This window comes from Bos taurus, chromosome 18 (genome assembly GCF_002263795.3).
Source record: "Bos taurus isolate L1 Dominette 01449 registration number 42190680 breed Hereford chromosome 18, ARS-UCD2.0, whole genome shotgun sequence".
NCBI lineage: Eukaryota > Metazoa > Chordata > Mammalia > Artiodactyla > Bovidae > Bos > Bos taurus.
This window is the reverse complement of record NC_037345.1, coordinates 5,091,997-5,105,525: the sequence shown is the minus strand read 5'-3', so window position 1 is coordinate 5,105,525 and position 13,529 is coordinate 5,091,997. Positions and strand designations below refer to the sequence as shown.

The following is a 13,529-nucleotide window of genomic DNA, read 5'->3' as shown; positions in this document are numbered from 1 at the left end:
CATCCTTGCTTGATACCTTGTCTGAGAGTCCCTGACTGCAAAGACCATGACCCCACGGGGAACACACTTGCGACGGGGCTGTAATACCAGCTTGCCAGCTCTTACTCTCCATCCAACTGTGGGCGCAGCGCCTTTTGGTTCCACCAAACTGACGGAAGGTACCGTTATCGTCACAGGTGACTGTCTGTGAGCGTGTCAGTGAGGGTGGCTAACCCCTGGGACCCGAAAGCAGGGTTCCTAAGTGGGGGCTGGGTCAGGGCAAGTTTAGGGGATGTCAGGGGTGTTTTTGCAGAGGAGTCAGCAGTGTCCCTGAGTCTTGACAGGTGAGCAGGAATTATGCAGAAGGACAAAAAAGAGGGGAGGGCATGGCAGGTGGAGATAAGAGGAGGGATAAAAGCAAGGAGGCAACAGAGACTTGGGTCTCGGAAGAAGCACTATGGTCCTGGAGGCTGGAGTGATGGGGAGCTGGGCGGTTGGTGGGGGTTTCTCCCTACCCCACCTTCTCCCAAGGCCTGCCTTCCTGGCCTCCCCATCTCTGTGTTCCACCCAATGCACGCTTTTCAAGGCTTGGATGCTCCCACCTCCGTCTCTCTCTAGCTTCCAGGCTTTTCTCCAGGCCAAAGTGTGCACTGGTCACGCTCCCATCCAGCTGCACCCCTCGACGGCTCACCTCCCGCTCGTGTCATTATCTGACTGCTCCTCTCAGCTTTCAGAGCCCAGCCCCTGTTAAGTATCTGTTGAACGGATGGTGTGCTGATTTCCAATTGTTGCTCTGGCACATCACCACAAACTCACAGCTTAACACAACGCAAATGTACTCTTCTACGGTCTGCAGGTCAGAAGCTGGAAATCGGCCAAGTGCATAGAAACCAAGGCGTCCACGGGCCTGGTTTCTTCTGGAGGCCGGGGCTTCCCTGTCCTTTCCGGTTTCTAGAGACCACCTGCCCTCCCTGGCTTGTGTCCCCACATCACATGGCCTCTCCCTGCTCCACTTCCTTGCTCACGTCTCCTCCGACTCCCCTGACTCCCTCGTGAGGACTCGCGGGATGGGATCAGTCTCTCCCAAACAGTCCAGGGAAGTCTCCTCATTGCAAAACCCTTAATTTCATCACATGAGCAGGGTCCCTTTGCTACATAAGGGAGCATACTCAAAGACTTCGGGGATTAGGATGTGGACATCTTGAAGGGGCTGTTATTCATCTTGCCACGGATGAGGATGCTAACGCAGGGGGCTCAATCTGCTGGACAACTAGAGTGGGGTGAGAGCAGATGCATGGCAGCGCTGGGGGGCATGATGGTGCTGACACGTTTGAGGTGCAGAAAACCTGTGAGGTAGGACTTCCCTGGTGGCTCAGATGGTAAAGCGTCTGCCTACAATGTGGGAGACCCAGGTTCAAGCCCTGGGTCGGGAAGATCTCCTGGAGAAGGAAATGGCAACCCACTCCAGTATCCTTGCCTGGAAAATCCCATGGACGGAAGTAGGCTCCTCCATCCATGGTGTCGCAAAGAGTCGGACACGACTGAGCAACTTCACTTCCACTTTCACACCTGTGAGCAGGGCATGCCGGGAGAATGCGTGTGGAAATTGGAAAGCTGTGCATGGGGGACTGATTATGTTAAACCAAACGGTCTAGGGTTTCACTTGAAAGAAAGGGGGACATGCTGCAAAAAAAAAAAAAAAAAAGGAAGGGACATAAAGCAAGCCTACTGGTTACTTCTGTGGCCTTGGTTTCCTTGTCTGAAAACTGGGAGGATGGGCTAGGCTGAATGTCTGGTTCCATCAGGCCGTGCAGCTAGGATGTTAGTAGGGCCCGAGGCCAGGGATCTGACTGCCCAAACTGTAGCCCCTTCCCTTCTCTCCTGTCCTCTTACCCCATCCTTAAACAGCCCTGCTCTCTCTCTCTCCTCCTGTGTGTGTCTGTATTGAGATACACTTTACACACCACACGATTGGTTCAGAGGGTGCAGAGCGATGGTTTTTAGCATCTTCACAGGGTTGTGCAACTGTCATTAACTTTAGAACATGTTTATCTCGCTAAACAGAAATGCCCCCGAGCCCATGGAACCCATGACCTACTTGCTAAGCAGCCCTTCTGTGGGCCTGCTCCTCCTGGCTTCTGCCAGTCCTTTCCTCTGCTCGCTGCCAAATGGGAGGCTCACGCTGGCTGTCAGCCTATCCTACCCACGCATTCACTTCCTGACCCTCTGCCTTCAGACTTCTGCCCACATCATTCTACTGAAAGGCTTTCTGAAAGGTCAACGGTGACCCCTGGGCCAGATTCAAAGGCTTTTCCTTGGTACCTCCCAACTGGTCAGCAGTCTGGACACTAAGGACCTGCCGATGGTCACGGTGGTCCCTTTACCGGCCCCCATGCCCTCCCCTGCCTGGGATGCCTCATCTTTTACGGGCAGTGTGAAGGGAGGGGATGGGGTTCTGGTCTTACCCTCTTCCTTCTTCAGTAGAAGCTAATGCCTATGATCTGAATGCCAGCTTCACCGCACACCAGCCCTGTGAGCCTGGGCAGCTTACTTCATCTAAGCCCTCTTTCTTTATTGGTGCTTCAGGAAGAGTAACAGTACCTACCCCCTGGGGTTGTCGTGAGGATTAAATGGGTTAATTCATGGAAAGTGCTTGCTTGGAGAACTCCTGGGGACATTTGTTCTTGTTTAGTCACTCAGCCGTGTCCGACTCTTTGTGACCGACCCCCTAGACTGTAGCCCGCCGGGCTCCTGGCTGTCCACGGGATTTCCCAGGCCGCTGGGCACATACAAACATGCTATGATAAGTGTCTGCTAATATTATTTTGCTCCTTCTTTTATTCAATGAGTTTATTCATAGTCATTTTTTTTTCAATAACTTCTATGCATTGGACTTCCCTGGGGTTCAAATTTCCATTAAATTCAATTGTAAGCAAGGACTTTGGACATGGATAACTCCCCCCAAAGCCTCACTTTTGCAACCTATAAGATGAAGATCATAGTAGCTGGGTCTTAGGCTTTTTGCATGCTCAGTCTCTGGCTTAGTTGTGTCTGACTCTTTTGCAACCCCATGGACTGTAGCTCACCAGGCTCCTCTGTCATAGAGTTTTCCAGGCAAGAATAGTGGAGTGAGTTGCCATTTCTTTCTCCAGGGGATATTCCCTATCCAGGGATCCAGGGACATGTCTCCTGCATTGGTAGGAGGATTCTTTACCACTGTGCCATCTGGGAAGCCTTAGGGATTTTGGAGAATTTAAATAAATTAATCCATGCAAAACCCCATGGAGTATACAGTCCATAGAATTCTCCAGGCCAGAACACTGGCATTAGCCTATCCCTTCTCCAGGGGATCTTCCCAGCCCAGGGATTGAGCCCAAGTCTCCTGCATTGCAGGCGGATTCTTTACCAGCTGAGCCGCCAGGGAAGCCCCAGAACAATGCCTGGAATGTAGCAAATCCTCTAGAAATGTCAGCAGTAGTGGTAGTTGTAATTATCCTGCCTTCTTCTCTCGAGTTCAGGTGCGTTTGACTTGCCCAGGGACATCACTTGCTGTTCTACCATCACTTTAAACCAAACCCACATCTGAGCACGTTAGTTTTTTCACAGCAGCTTCCATCACTGCTAACTCGAATCACACTGCTAGCAACCGCAGTCCTGGTTTCCCAGACTCGCATCCCCTTTGTCCTTTATATCGGCTTTCCATCCTTCCCAGTGACTTGGATTCACTCATTCTCTCCCATTCCACAGCTTCCACTTTTGTGTGGGGCTTGTCCACCCAGGTGTAAAAATGTGCAGTTACCTCCTGCCTGCCCTAGTCCATCCTCCAAACCAATGAGTACACGACATACCTGCATGCATTACGTGCTTCAACATGACGCTGCCAAGTACTCTCCCTACACCCAGCTGGGCCTCTGAAGGAGCTCCTAAATCTTTTCATTTATTTATTTTTGGCTGTGTGCAGTCTTTGTTGCTGCACGCAGGCTTTCTCTAGTTGTGGCGAGTGGGGGTACTCTGTAGTGGAGCGAGGGCTTCTCATTGTGGTGGCTTCTCTTGCTTTGGGGCACAGGCTCTAGGGCACTCGGGCTTCAGTAGTTTCGGCGCACGGACTCAGTAGTTGTGCACGGGCTCAGTTGCCTTACACACGTGGGACTTCCAAGACCAGGGATCGAACCCATGTCCCCTGCATTGACAGGCGGATTCTTAACTACTGGACACCCAGGGAAGTCCCAGGAGCTTGTAAATCTTTAAAAGAGGTCTCTACCAGCCAACTGCCATCTGCCATAATTAAGTGGGACTTTTCGTGGTTTCTTCTTCAGTCTTTGCTTCTTGGTTTTGGCTTGGGTATCTGTTTCAGATAATCAGCTTCATCCTTTTTTACCTTCCCAGTCTGGTATTGGAGTTGAAGTCTGGGAGTTCTTTAAAAGCGACAACCACACCCTCACCCATCCTTGTCTCTTGAGCCATTCCACCCTCCCTATCACTGGTTCAACAGTAATCTCCCTTTTATCATGTCAACCTCTTGCTCTGTGTCAGATAAGGGTCCCTAATCAAACTCAGCATCACATTATTTTTCCTTCGTTTATTCTTTTAGGCAGACCTCTATCTTTGTAGGTTTCGTGATGTCATAGAATGAAAGACACATGTATAATTAAGCCTCAGCTAATAACATGAAGGGGAAAACGCAGGGGACCCGTAATGAGAGATTGGAGCACTCAAATCAAACAAATGAATGCATTCGGGCAGTGAACTTCACTACAGCCAAGGCAAAGAGAGATACACAAGGAAGGGCATAATTAACATAATTTACTAAGGGTAATCATACCAGATTGCTAGGGAAACAAATTCCTTTCCTACCTTCAAACAGGAGGATGACATCATCTCACAGACCAGCTCCAGGAGAATTTCTGCAGTGATGGGAATGTCCTTCCATCTCTGCATGGTCCAATATGGTAGCCACTAGCCACAGGCAACTACTGACCACTTGAAATGTGGCCAAGGAACTGAATTTTTCATTTGACTTAATTAAATTAAATTAAATTTGGATAGCTATCTGTGGCTACTGGTACCATAATTAGAGTGTAATCACAGACTTATATGTAAATAATGTTGTAAAATATCTTTAATGGAATATTATAAAATTGTCAAGACCTTCCTGTAACCCTGTATCTGTTTGCTAGGGCTGCCATTACAAAATATTGCAGACTTGGAGGTGGTATTAAATAACAGAAATGTATTTTCTCAAATCCTGGAGGCTGGAAGTCCAAGATCAAGGTGTTGGTAGGGTTGGACACATTCTGGGCCTCTTTCCTGGGCTTGCAGATGGCCATCTTTTCCTAAGACCATGTCCTCACTTAGTCTTTATGCAAACATCCCTCATGTCTCTCTTCAACCTAATCTCTCTTCTTATAAGGACACCAGTTGGATTGTATTAGGGTTACTCAAAGGCCTCATTTTAATTATCTCTTTAAAGGCCTGTCTCTAAATACAGTCATATTCTGTGGTACTGGGATTTGCAGCTTTAACGTGTGAATATCAGGGAGTACACAATTCAGCTCATAACGGTTTCCTCTGTGTGCTATTAAATAGCAGACAGGTAAAGGCGTTTGTGATCAGAAGCCATAGCTGTGTACTCCAGGTGTGTGTCCTTCTAGTGCCATACTTGGTGCCAAGATGTGCTTCCAGGAATTGAGAGATGAAATGATGTCATATTCCTTAGGCCACAGTCTCTAAATAACGATCTTCTCACCCAGAATGTCAACTCATTCTCCTTTAAAGCGAAGTCTCTCAGTCGTGTCCGACTCTTTGCGACCCCCTGGACTGTAGCCTACCAGGCTCCTCCATCCATTGAGGATTGCAAATCCATCTTGCCTGGATTTTCCAAGCAAGAATACTGGAGTGGGTTGCCCTTTCTTTCTCCAGGAGATCTTCCCGACCCAGGGATTGAACCGGGATCTCCCGCATTGTAGGCAGATGCTTTACCGTCTGAGCCTGGCAGCAAAGGCAAGGCCAGTTCAAACCCGAGATTTAGACTCCATTGAGCAGATCGGCCTTATTTCCTCTCGTTCTTTGTTCCTGTTCATCGGCTTTGTTCAGACTTCTCTACCCCAAGTACCCCATACTCATTCCCACTTCTCTGATTGTCTTCACACTGTCCTTCCTGCGGGCAATACTTTGCTTTTATAAACCCCAACATCATCCTAAGAATCTATATTCTACTAATCTCTACCAAGCCCTAACTCATTCTCAAAACCATCTCTGAACATTCATTCTTCCTTAACACCATTCTCCTCTGTTTTCAAATTCCAGTCACACTTGAAACTGACATCCCAAAATTGAAAATGCAGTTCTTCTGTTTCATAGGTCTTAGGAATTGTCTCAGGAATTAAATCATAAACGTAAGGGTCAGGGAACAAGTGACCTATCCCTTCTGTAGATGTGACATCTTAATACAGTATGAGCACATAGTAGGTGCCCAATAATGTCTCTGCTGCTTGATTGACAGATGTATTTTTTTCTCCCTTTCCCATCTCTGAACTGTTTTTACAGTTTTATGTACAGCTGCACATTTATTATCTGGAGACAAATCTGAGGCTGCAGCATATCACCCAAGGTGTGTATAACATTTACAATAAAGTTGAAGATAGATGGCTAAAAAGGAACCCTAATCATCTCTGATATTATTAATTCCTCTAGTTTGAGTTCTCAGAGAGCCCAAGAAAATTTTCTTTTAATCTCTATGGGCTTTCTGTCCCATAGATGAAGTTATAGAGCTGGCCTGAGAAGTAATTTTGTAAACTTATTTACCAAAGGGGATGGGGGAGACTCACTGTAGTCATCCTTCAGAGGTTTGCAAGTAATAAGCATGCTCTGTTCTCTTCAAGCCCAGAAGAGCTGTGTGGGCTTGATAAATAGCCAAGCTTGGCCCAAGTGCAGCTTCTAAAATGCTGTCTGTAAATACTGCTGAAGAGACCATCAAAACGTTGGTGGGTGTTGCTGATGAGTGACTGTGGGTGCTTTTGTTAGCAAACAGGGCAGCTGCCCCTCCCCACTCTGTGAATGACTAGCCTGCTGCAGGGGCTGTAATTCCTTTGCTTTCCTGGTGCCTGTCTTAACCAATATGACGTCTTTGATTTTTTTTAATCAAATCAAATTCATTAGTTATTTTTGGCTATGCTGGTTCTTCACTGTTGCACGGGCTTTTCTCTAAGTGTGGTACTCAGACTTCTCATTTCAGTGGTTTCTCTTGTTGTGGAACACAGACTCTAGGGCACACGGGCTTCAGTGGTTGCAGCTCCTGGACTCTAGAGCACAGGCTCAATAGTTGTGGTGCAAGGGCTTATTTGCACCGAGGCATATGGGATCTTTGAGCAGGGTTCAAACCTGAATCTCCTGCATTGATAGGTGAATTCTTTACCACTGAGCCACCAGGGAAGCCTCAATACAGCTTCATATAAAGTGGTGGTTCTCAACTAGGGAAGGTTTTGCCTTCTCCCTATCCCTCCTGGGGAACATTTGGCAATGGCTGGAAACAGTTTTTGTTGTCATAGCTGGCAGTGGGGGCAGGGAGCTATTGGTTTAGTGGGAGCAAAACCACCCCCAGAGGGGTGAGAATTGGTTCCTGGTGGATTTTTTAAAAAGTCTTACACTTTTAATATGTGTAAAGCACAAATATACATACAGGACATAGATAGATGATAGATGGGTAGGTAGGTAGATGGTATATCTGTGGGACTAAAGTTTCACAGAGGAGGTTAATTAAGAAAAAAGTATTAAAAAAAAAAAACTCCATATGGGACAGTAATTTTAAAAGGCTGGAAAGACTGCTTTGTAGAAACTTCTCCCCCCACTGCCACTTACTTGCCAACATATACCGTAGTTTATTCCTTCCAGAACTTAATGCAGTTGGAGAACACCCTACTTAATTTTGTTCACTTGGGTTTTTCTTTTTTGGGGGGGCAGGTGGTTATTTTTTAAATTATGAAAGTGTGATAACACATTTACAGGAGACTTGGAAAATATGGAGCAAGGTTACATTTAGTTCCACTATACATTACAATTATTTTTTAAGGAGATAAATTAATATTTTTAGTTGGTGTTTCAATATCAAACTCTCAAAAATTAATAGAATGAATATATAGAAAAGTTGAAGGATATAGTAGACCTGAAAAGCACTATGAACCAATTCAACATAATTCAGATTTATACAATTTTCACACAACAGTAGGATACAGATTCTATTCAATTTCCCATAGACTATAAACTAGGAGACACTGGAACATATCCAGGGACATAAAACAAGGTGCAAACATGTCATGTCTAAAGGTGTCACTTGAGTTCTTCTGCCCCACCGCTCTGAAAGTGAGCTTGAAGCTGAGGGACCTTGGCCATCTGCTTGCCACTGTGACCCCCAACAATGCATAGTGTTGGGCATGCAATTGTTATTCAGTTCACATTTGCTGATTCAAGAGCATTGTAAGCAAGGAATGATTTCCAATACCAGACCAAGGACCCACTGGATCAACCAGACCCCTCTTCAATTGTAAGCCTCACTTCAATGCTACCAGATTTGTTGGATCCCTTCTGGAAAGTAAGCTGAAGTCTCTTCTTTGCTCCATGGTCAAGTTAATCTCTTATACCTGGTCTCCACTAGCCCAGGTTTACCCTTCTCCCCGACCTCTGAGACCAGCCATTCTACAGTCTAGCCCTTTCCTCTTCCAATGAGAGGCCACAGTGAATACGACACAGATGTCTGACCCATTAAATTAAAACATTTTCAAGAAAAATATAACCGTAGGCTAACCATCTTGGAACTTACACAGCAGAGGAAACGTATGATTATCTGATTTGACTTAGCAATCAATGGAATTACAGTGAACACGGGCAGAAGAAAAAAGACTGGAAGGAAGTAAACCAGAATATTAACAGTGTTACCCATCTCTGGAATGTAGATTTTCAGTTTATTTTTTCCTATGTCTTTGGGTAATTTAGGAGTTTCTTATAATAAACACATATTTCTTTTACCCTAAAAGAGAAGGGGTTTTGGTGGCTGGGTTTTTAAAGCACCATTTATGATATTGCTGTGTCAAGGAGGCATATATAGGCTTGATCCACGGATCCAGGACTGGCCCTATTTGATTACATGGTGATTCCTACAAAAATATTTTGGGTGGGAGGGATTTCTGTGCTCAGGAAAGCCATTGGATTTTGGCCAACCTAGTCCATTAGGCAAACAGCACCAAGTTTCATGCCAGGATGACGGCTACTGTTTGTCCCAAAGAATATTTTATATTTGTTAGATTTTTCATAAGTGTCCATGATTCCTCAAAATACAAGACATTCATTCATGCTATATGCAAAAACCAACCAAACAAACAAAAGAACACAAGCCCACATCTTTCACAGTATTTTCCAAGGGCTTCTTGGCTGCCTGAAGCCAAGCTCGTGACATCCGGACCAAGGAAGATTTCTTAATGAAATGTCTCTTGAAGCCTAGAACACATTTCTTCGTTTCTTCCTCACGGGTAGCTCCCATGACTGACTTCCCAAATATCCAAAACCACTCCTGTCCTGAAGAATTTTCTAGACACTCCTTCCTCCTAGCCCATCTCCCCTGAACCACTGCAGCCAGTTCACACTTCAGTATTTGAGGAGTTCTTGTTTTGTGTAATCAAGGAATGCTTTCAAATACTAGAACTTCAGCAGATCAGTTAATAAAAAGACTCAAACACTAGATCTAGCAATTCATGAATAATTACAGTGCCCAGGGTGAAGTTAACGACGTCTGGAAGGGGATCCAAGCACCCAGGCTTGGCACACAAATTATTTCAGCTCTGAGTCATTGTCTGCTCTGACCTCGGTCTCATATACCCGCAAGTGAGGATGTAATTGATGTTGCAACAAGGTACACGCTCTCTTGGAGTCAAGGCGAATCCTACATACCCATCAAAGTTCAGTGACCTACTGGGAAAGGTTCATGGCACAAGAGGCAAATTGACACACGTGGTTTAAGAACCACTATGAAACTTGAAGTATATCTTACATTCATAGCACTCCACACTCTAGGACAATGACATTTAGGATCCTCATTTAAAACAAACAAGCCTGGTGGGGGGTGGTGGTGGTGGTAAGAATCCCTTAATAAAAGATTGGATCTGGCTACCCAAATCTGCCAGAATTAAAAGGAAAAGACTATCTGCTGGGGGAAACATCATCCTTACCTCCTCCAGGGCCCATAGAGAGTCCACCACGGGCTTGATCTTCTTCTGGTTGTAGAGTGCAATGAGCTTGTCCACCACTCCCCGAATGAGGCCAGCACGGCCCTGTTTGAAGAGCAGGTTTAGAAGGGAAAACCCTGCGATGACTTTGTTCTCTTCATATAGCTTGATGGGGTTCACCTTCTCGACTTGCCACCACTGGAAAGAGAGAAGGTGTGGGTGACAAGGAGTCAGTGCTGGGCAGGCTGGGGGGATTCCCGTTGGCCAGGAGGTACCTCTGGCTGGTGTATTTTTGTAAGTGCCTCCTATGCTGGGCGCTGCCATGAGTGCACAGTGATGCTTCGAAGATGCTCAGGATCTAGATCGGGGAGAGCCCTTTACGAAGACAGCTCCTAGGCCACATGTGACCAGACTGCTGAGTCACACAGTTGGAATCGTGATCTGGAGCTGGATCCTGCCTGACAATCTGCTCCCAGTTACTCTCCAGGCTTCATTTTTCTCAGTGATGGGATGTGGCAGGATACTGCCTCTGAGGTTTCCTGGGAGAGTTTAGCCTAAAGCACTTGGCTTAGTGGATGGTGGTGGTGGTGGTGATGGGCTGGTGAAGGGAGCAGAGTGGCAGAGAAGTCCAAGCGAGGTGTGGGTGCGGTGGGGTGCCTGTGGAAGCAGCTTTCCTTGCAGGGCACAGCAGCAAGGCTGGGTGGGGGGGGGGGGGGGCGGGTGGACAGGGTTGGAAAACACCAGATAAAAAAGAGAAGAGAAGCATAACGGAGGAAGAAGGAACAGCATGATGGAGTGATGAAGCCAGAGCGTTGGGACTAAATTGGTGGGTCTCAGCTAAGGGCAGTTTTACCCTCCCCCCTCCCAAAGGACATTTGGTAAATGTTTGGGATTTTTTTTTGTTGTGATGACTCAAGGCAGGGAATGAACTGGCATCTACTGGGAAGAAGCCAGTGTGTGTGTGCTCACTCGGGTCCAACCCTTTACTACCCCTTGAACTACAGCCCGCCAGCCTCCTCTGTCCATGGAATTTTCTAGGCAAGAATGCTGGAGTGGGTTACTGGAGTATTTCCTACTCTGGGATCTTCCCAACCCAGGGGTAAAACCCATGTCTTGCATCTCCTGCACTGGCAGGTGGATTCTTTGCCACTGCACCACCTGGGAATTGGGAAAAAGCCAGGGATGTTGCTAAAATCCTGCAATACACAGGGCAGGTCCTTGAGACAAAATTATCCATCCGTAAATGTCACTAGCACTAAGGTCCTAAGTGGGAAAGCCACACCTGACAAGTACGGCTGCCTTATTTCCTGTCTCCCATCTTCCACTTTAGACATGAAAAATAAGTGAGTGAAAGTGAAAGTTACTCAGTCGTGTCTGACTCTTTGCAAACCCATGAACTATACAGTCCATGGAATTCTCCAGGCCAGAATACTGGAGTGGGTAGCCTTTCCTTTATCCAGGGGGTCTTCCCAACCCAGGGGTTGAACCCAGGTCTCCCGCATTGCAGGCAGATTCTTTACTAGCTGAGCTACCAGGAAAGCCCAAGAATGCTGGAGTGGGTAGCCTATCCCTTCTCCAGCAGATCTTCCCGTCCCAGGGATCTAACCAGGGTCTCTTGCATTGCACGTGGATTCTTTACCAGCTGAGCTATCAGGGAAGCCATAAGTAGGAAAAATAAGTAGATAACTCATTAGCAAACCACAGAAATATTTATCCAATTGCTTTTCTCTGTCTTGATTATGTCCCCTTTGGTTCTTGTTAGACTTTAGAAATTTGAAGTTCCAGCTTCTGGAAGACTCTTAAGAGATTAAAATGGTTACTAACTAGTTTAATACAGAAGGCAAAGAGCCATGTGATGGATACTTAGGAACATTTATGATATTAACATTTATGTTATGGTTTGTTTCCTTTACATCCTGCCTCCTTCCAGGATTGAGGAAGCTCAAAAAAGTAAAATACTTTTAAAAGCGGGGACATGAGATGGTTGGAAAATACGTCTAAGAAAGACAGGTTGTCAACAGGGGTAAGGTTCATGCCCAACATTTTCACCAAAACCCAGTCCCCAGCGGCCCCAGGGCCGGCTCTAGAAGAGACATGTATTTGGCCTGGGCTGCTTGCCACAGACGTGGAGGCAGAGAAACGATTAATAACTTGATTCATAGTGTATGCATAGTGCTTCCAGCAGCATTTGTGAAATGAAAGCTCACTGAGCCTATCGTTGCTGCCCAGTCGTGGTTAAGTGAGTTCCAGAGTCCAGCGCCTGCTTCTGAATCCCACTCTGTCACGCAGCGTGCAACTGTGAGCAAATCGCTTAACCTGTGTTCAGTGTCCCCACCATACCTCGCAGGGTCGTCATGGGGAATAAGTGTGTTAACACGTACAAATGACTTAGCTCAGCATCTGGCACGTAGTATGTGGTCTATAAGTATGAAACCTTTTTATCATCGGAAGTTGGAGAGATATTTTGGCTTAAGTGAGTAAGAGTTTTGGATCTGGAGTCAGACTGCTCTTGAAATGTTGACTTCAATTGTTATTGTCATTACCCTTATGATCTAAAAACAAATGGCATGTGAACACACACTCTGTAAGAGTTTTAAGTGGGAACATCAGTAGGATAGCTGCGTGAGAAATTCCTGTATGAGTCCAACTATACCTTCGATTTCTAAGCTTTTCTCCAATGTACAGAAGAAAATGCCTTTCTAGAACCTTCCAGAACAAAGCCATCATTCCACTGCCTCAGCATGCCCTACCTTCAATTTGCTTCTAACCGACCAACTAATATTGAACCTGGCCTCTGAAAGGGAACAAACTTTGTTCTTGACCTCCAGCTATAAAGCCTTCTGGTAATCAGAAGCCTTGTTCTGGGCAGGAGAATCTTACCCTCCATCCTGGCTGTTTTTACAAGCGCCTTCATCGAACCTGGGCACACTGCAATTATTTCATTAACACTGTGTGTTGTGATTGTGCATGTAGGGGAGAAAGGGAAAACACTTCTTACAATTGTATGTAATTTCAGAGCAATTTGGTTCCCCACAGCAGGCCGTCAGCATCACATTAATTACAGCCACAGCAATGAAACAGCTGCCAAGGACACAAAGCCTGTCTTCAGGGGACATGATCCAGACAGCATCCTTCATTAGGCTCCATTCTTGCTCCCCTGTTTATCCCATGGCTGCGTAATCCTTGACCTGAACTTTGAAGTTCAAACGCAAGCAGAGGCCCTTTCATTCCACTCTCAGGGCAGGAAGTATTGATCATTCCACAATCAGGGGCCATTTGGGAATAAAGCCTTTGGCAATCAGAGTTGGCACTTTGAGGGCATCTGGATACCTCCAC

The 13,529-nt window shown here is 46.2% G+C and overlaps 1 protein-coding gene across 2 annotated transcripts in view; it reads right to left on the bottom strand.

The window, feature by feature from the left end:
• The window catches only part of VAT1L (vesicle amine transport 1 like), a 164,953-nt gene that overhangs the window by 64,297 nt on the left and 87,127 nt on the right, over nt 1–13,529 (bottom strand). For both annotated transcript variants that reach the window (XM_059876991.1, NM_001046624.2), the window contains exon 7: nt 10,197–10,391. In XM_059876991.1, coding sequence (XP_059732974.1) covers nt 10,197–10,391 — 195 coding nt within the window. The remainder of the gene's footprint in view (nt 1–10,196; nt 10,392–13,529) is intronic.